Source organism: Andrographis paniculata, unplaced genomic scaffold (genome assembly GCF_009805555.1).
Source record: "Andrographis paniculata isolate CXL003 unplaced genomic scaffold, ASM980555v1 Contig61END, whole genome shotgun sequence".
Lineage (NCBI taxonomy): Eukaryota > Viridiplantae > Streptophyta > Magnoliopsida > Lamiales > Acanthaceae > Andrographis > Andrographis paniculata.
The window spans coordinates 3,032,298-3,038,824 of record NW_026137597.1 but is presented as its reverse complement, the minus strand read 5'-3'; the positions used below and the strand labels follow the sequence as shown (position 1 = coordinate 3,038,824).

The following is a 6,527-nucleotide window of genomic DNA, read 5'->3' as shown; positions in this document are numbered from 1 at the left end:
TTAAGTATATTATATCACACACAATAATAAATGTCACATATCAATTCCACCTCAACCTACCTCTCACTCTCCCTATGTTCCAGAATATGTTGTCTTGATCTCATATCGTCTATCTTGTGTCTTGTCTCATCTCATTCCTCCAACTCAAGCAACCAAAACAAACAAATTAAAATAAATTAAATATAAAAAATTAAAATTATCTGAAAATTGAAAAATTCAACCAAAATAAGCAAACAAATAAAAATCAATTAAATATAGAAAAATTAAAATAATCTAAGATGGTAAAGCCACTTACCAAAGAATTAGAACCATTCAGAAAGCCCTAATAAAAAAAAAAAAACCCTAATCATACCCTGAATGTGTTTTTGAAAAGCATTCCCTACTCGCTAAGCACCAACAAAAGCATAAACTTGGGAATGTCTTGGATGATACAAATGAAAAGAGCGGAGTCCTTTTATAGGACAAAAACTCTACCCGAAACTAAAATATTCTAGATATTTCCAAATGATCTAGGGTGTTCTACAACCTTCCAGAAGATTCTGAAATATTTCTAGAATCTTTAGCCTAATTTTAGTACACCACTTTTGAGACTGTTTCGAAAAGTTAAATCACTTTTATTTAGTTAGCCTTATCCGTTTGTAGAGGGTTAAAGTGATAGTTCTAGAATGTATTTATAATTTTTATTTATTTATTTGTAAATTTATTCTAAACTCTTCTTTTTTTTTTATTATTATTATCTAATGTCTTTAGTTACTTTTTATGACATACTATATTTATATTATTAAATACCTTTATTTGTGTATTTTTTAATTACTTTATTAACTGTATATTATATGTTTTATTTTATTAATATTTATTATATATATTACTTTAATTATTTTATAATTATTATATATTAACCGTGCTTCCTTTTTAATTTAAATAAAAAACTACATCACAACCATCAGATTTTAATAAAAGTATATTATTTTATCTAATAAAATTATTGTACAATATTAAATATTATTTAAACAAAAATTCAAACAAAAACTCACTTTAAAATCAAAACAAACAAACCCTTTATAAATAAAATATTTTAAATTTTTATTTTTTGCATAATTAAAAAAGATATATAAATATATTAAATACATATTAATTATACCATTTATATATATTATTTTTGAGATTTAAAATCTAAATATATATGTACTTAATTTAAATGATAAGAGGAAAATCTTATGATTTATTTGGTTTTGATTTGAAAATTGAATTTTTTATTTCACTTTTTGTTTAAATAGTATATTAATATGATATTTAATATCGATTTGTATTTAAAATAAAAAAACATACAAACTTTTATCTAATATGAAATACTTTTATTTTGAATGATAAAAGGGAAAAAAAAATACACTATTTTCTCTTGCTAAGCATTTTTTAAAAATACTATCTAAACAAAAATTTAAATCAATATCTCATTTCAAATTAATTTCAAACCACAATCAAACAAACCCATCGAACATCATAAAAATACGGTAAGAATGGAGTCCCCATAGTTATTTTACTTTAACCCCTAAGTGTCTTCGGTACTTGCATCTTTGTGATCTTAATTAAGACATGCACTTTTACATTTGTGTCGAGCATTTAAGTGAATCATATGGTCTAAGCTTTATTGTTGTTTACTGTGGATATGTGCTCATATATGACCCATGATTCTACGTACAAACAACGGTTGTTGTTGATCTAGATGCATTGTCATATTTTAGGAGAAGAAGATAAAATAAAATACACATATATGTTCCGAATGGAGAAAGGTTAAAAATTTTAATTGATCAAGAATAATTAAGATACAGTAAAAGAAAATTATAAGTTTTAACTTTAAATTAAAATAAATAACACTTCACACTTGTCACTATATAATTGATAATGCGGGAGGGGCTTAATTGCATTGGGGCTGAGGATCTGACCCCATATTCAATAAACCTATTTTTCGTCTTCCAAAACTTGGCATAAAATAAAATAAAATAGTCGTACTTTAACTCATGTTGTTATTGATTCCACTCGAAAAAAAAGGTTATATAATGCAAATAAAGATTTTAAGGATCTTAAATTGACTTTGGAATATAAGATAGAATTTATAATTTATTTTAACAGATTAGTCAATTTGTAAAATTGCTATACATTGCTTCAGAGGCTGCCGTGCATCGACCTCGCCACCACCACCTACTGAACACAGCACCTCACAGTATGATAAGAATATCATGAATTTTTATTAGTGACGTTAACCATTCGTTTACCAAGGCAAGGACTTGTTTCCAGCTATTGAGCTATTGCTACGGTGATTTGAATTATGAATACCAAATGTGTTAATGTGATATTAACTAACCAATATCCTAGAAATTATAAATATTAGTGACTACAATATGTTGACGTCAACCAGGGCCGTCAAGACACAGTGCTGATGCATTTTTTGTCGTATCGTACTATGTATTAGACACAATTAGTGCCTTTACATTCGGCTAAATTAATGCTTTTACATATCCTTGTATTTTAAGTAAATATAGTCTTTACTTATTTCATAGATTCTATTGTACTATATTTTAGACTGTATCAATGGATTTGTGTAAAATTATTTTTCTTCTATCACTATGAAAACTCTCCAAGCTATTGAAAAGAATGACAGACTCTTCACACCACATGGAAAGAAATTGCATTAAGAATAAAGTAGCTAGCATGACGACAAAAGTAACTAACGCAGCCAATCATTTATAATGCATCAACATTATATTTTTATGTTTTGGTTCTAGAAAAGCGCAAGAACTTGGCATTGTCAAAAGCACGGTTTGAAAACAGGAATTAGTTATCAGAATTTGAAAATGCCAATTTGCAAAGCAGGAAACTAACCAACGCAGCCACATAATATTTTTTTACCCCAACAAAACGCAACCGGGTAGCATTGTCGAAACTACTGTTTTCTGTGATCATATATTGAAACATGCAATTGGAAAACATGGAAACTAACTAACTAATGCAGCCACATTATATTTTTTCGACTCTGAAGAAATATATGGCATGTCAAAACTGCAGTTTTTCAATGTAGCTGAATTATTGAAGTTCCACAAAACCAAAACAGAACCATTTTCGCTGTAAAAAGGGATGGAATTTAAAATTAGTATTAACAGATGTAAAGCGCAGTATGAATATGTTGTGTGTTTGGGCAACCTTGTTAGTTCTAGGGTACATAGCTACTCAGTATATATTAGGATTTATAACATCTAAGGCATTCATTCAAAAAGTTGAAACATTATAATATTGCTGCTGTAAATTAATTCCACACACTCAAACTTATATAGCACATTTAGCCAAATTAAAGGCTTCTTTCTTCTATATATCTGCACGCAGAAAAGCATTCGCAAAGTTGACTCATAACGGTACACACTGTATGCATGATATATGTAACAATTAAATAGAAAAAAGTAGAAGGAGATATGATTCTCATATACTTGGACAATGTATTATATATAGATTTTAACTCAATGTATTCCACCAATGTAAGATGGGTTGCGATTTGGCAAATGAATATTGTAGAATTTACTTGGTATACATTGAACAAAATTGAAAAAATGCATAAATTGTTGGCTGAAATTGACCTTGATTGAAAGTATTAGCTATTCTTAGCTCAAAAATATTACCAGCCAATGGTCATGGAACATACATTTAGGGTCAATTGGGGAAAGTTGTACACAAAGACTAAAGTAATGAATGCCACCCAGGAGCGTTTGGGGAATGTTGGGCTTGTTGATTTCCCAAAACATACTGTGATCTTGCTTTATGTATATATCTGGTTTCCACTCTCGACCCGATTGCCACAATGTGCTCTAGGATCTCCTCATACTTTTTTCGCAATAGATATCCTAGTGTTCATCTTTACTCTGTTGAACTTCAGAGATCAGAGACACTGCTCAGGCTTCCGGTGTCTGCAAGAGATGGCGAGCTGCTGCAGCCACTGTCCAGAATTTGGGCAAGCCACCGCTGCGTTTACATCTTCGAAAATATAGTTGTCAGACATATGAATTTGCTGATCTTTCTTTGAGCCGGTCACATGGATATCGTTGGATGTTGTTTTCAAGGCCAACCTGCAACATTGACATTCCATAGATAGATACAATGCAAAAATTGTTTGTTGTAATTGATCTTAATTGAAAGGATTAGGAACTCTTAGCTCAAGAATATAACCAGACAATTTTCATGGAGCATACATTTTGGGTATATGGGGAAAGTTGAACACAAAGACTAAAGTATTGAATGCCAACCTATTTCCACCGGGGAGCATTTGGGGAATGTTGGGCTTGTCGATTTTCCAAAACTGACTGTGATCTTGCTTTATGTATATATCCGGTTTCCACTCTCGACCGGCTTCACAGAGGAAGGGGCATGCCACAATGAGCTCGTACTTTTCCTTCATTGGGATTTGTCTCCATTTGAAACAAATAGCATATTGGATGTTGTTTTTCAAGGTCATCCTGGTTAAGTTGAGATTAATAAATTAAATATATGATCACATACATGAACAAATATCACATATCAATGCCAACTCAATCTACCTCTGACTCTCCTTCTGTTCCCGAATCTGCTGCCTTGATCTCCCTCTCTAGTCTCATCTAATCCCTCCCACTGAAGCATTCGAAACAAACAAACAAATTAAAATCAATTAAATATAAAAAATTAAAATCATCGAAGATGAGAAAATTCAAAATAAATCAACCTTAGAAGCCACCAGAACCAATCAAAAAGCCGTTACCACAAAATAAACCCTAATCAAAGTCTTGATGTATTTCTGTAAATCCTTCCCTAAGCACTCATAAAAGCAGAAACTTACAAACGCTTGGATGATACAAATAAGAGGGGCCGAGATTGTTTTATAGGCCAAAGACTCAACCCAAATCTAGAATATTCCAAGTGTTTCCAAAGAGTCTATTGTATTCTACAACCTTCAAGAAAGATTTTTTTATAAAGTGGAGGTTCTTTCATAGGCCAAAACTCTACCAAAACCTAGAATATTCTAGGTGTTCTACAATCTTCTAGAAGAATTCCCGAATATTTCTAAATCTTTAGCCATGTTTGAGTGAACTTTTTTGTGCTTCGAAAAGCTCTATCACTGTTACTCACGTTTTTGCCTTGTCAGTTCACTCATTTTCACTAATATTCAAACTTTTTGCATTGTCCGCTTTTTTGAGAATTAAACAGATAGTTCTACAATATATATATATAATTTTTATTTATTTATTCATTTATATTGTAAATTTGTTCTAGACTATTTTTTAATTTTTTTAATTATTATTTAAAGTATTTAGTTACTCTACTCTAACTTACTATATTTATATTATTAAATACATTTTTTTATGTATTTTTTTAATTATTTTATTGATTGTATTTTAAATATTTTATTTAATAAATATTTATTATATTGATTATATATTACGTTAGTTATTTTATAATTATTATATTTTAATTGTGCTTGTTTGTTAATTTAAGTAAAAAACTATATCACAATCCGCACAATTCCAATAAAAATATATTATTTTATCTAATGAAATTATTATATAATATTAAATATTATTTAAAATCAAAACAATCAAACTCTCAATACATAAAATATTTTAAATTGCTATTTTTAGCATAATTAAACTAGATATATAAATATATTAAATACATATTAATTATATCATTTATATATATATTTTTCCAAAGTTTTAAAATCAAAATATATATGCACGGTAATTTGAATGATAAAAGAGAAAAATCTTATGATTTATTTGATTTTGATTTCAATTGAACTTTTTTATTTTACTTTTAATTTAAATAGTATATTAACGTGATATTTAATATTGACTTGTATTTAAAATTAAAAAAAAAAAAACTTACAAACTTGTATTTAACATGAAATATTGTTATTTTAAATTATTAAAGAAAAAAAAATATTATATCTATTGTGAATATAATATTATATTACTGTTACGTACGAAATTTAGAATTAGGTTAAAAGCCCAAGGTAAAAAGAAGAATGGGCCTGGCAATAGAGTTGATTGAACTGGCTCAAGGAAAATAGGTTTATTTCTAAGGAAAGTCCTCAGGACGGAAGGTCTTCAGGTCGGTAGGTCCTCAAGACGGAAAGACCTCAGGTCGGAAGGTCTTCAGGTCGGGAGGTCCTCAAGACGGAAAGTCATCAGGACGGAAGGACCTCAGGTCGGTAGGTCCTCAAGACGGAAAGACCTCAGCTCGGAAGGTCTTCAGGTCGGGAGGTCCTCAAGACGGAAAGTCATCAGGACGGAAGGACCTCAGGTCGGTAGGTCCTCAAGACGGAAAGACCTCAGGTCGGAAGGTCTTCAGGTCGGGGGGTCCTCAAGACGGAAAGTCATCAGGACGGAAGGACTTTAGGTCGGTAGGTCCTCAAGACGGAAAGACCTCAGGTCGGAAGGCCTTCAGGTCGGGAGGTCCTCAAGACGAAAAGTCATCAGGACGGGAAGTCCGCAGGTCGGGAGGCCCTCAGG

The 6,527-nt window shown here is 30.5% G+C and overlaps 1 protein-coding gene across 1 annotated transcript; it reads right to left on the bottom strand.

Annotated features, from left to right (window-relative positions):
- Window positions 1-3,925: 3,925 nt before the first annotated feature.
- LOC127260331 (uncharacterized) lies at window positions 3,926-4,498 on the bottom strand. The gene is made up of 2 exons (XM_051288044.1): window positions 4,290-4,498; window positions 3,926-4,112 (listed from the first exon to the last, which is right to left on the bottom strand). The coding sequence occupies exons 1-2, from the start codon at window positions 4,496-4,498 to the stop codon at window positions 3,926-3,928; spliced, it is 396 nt and encodes a 131-aa protein (XP_051144001.1).
- Between the last annotated feature and the right edge of the window lie 2,029 nt (window positions 4,499-6,527).

Excerpts from the sequence above, each read along its gene's own strand:
- LOC127260331 (XM_051288044.1), bottom strand. The coding sequence starts at position 4,498 with ATGACCTTGAAAAACAACATCCAATATGCTATTTGTTTCAAATGGAGA. Across the intron at positions 4,113-4,289 it reads ATGCTCCCCGGTGGAAATAG|GTTGGCCTTGAAAACAACAT; the intron begins GTTGGCATTCAA and ends TCAATGTTGCAG.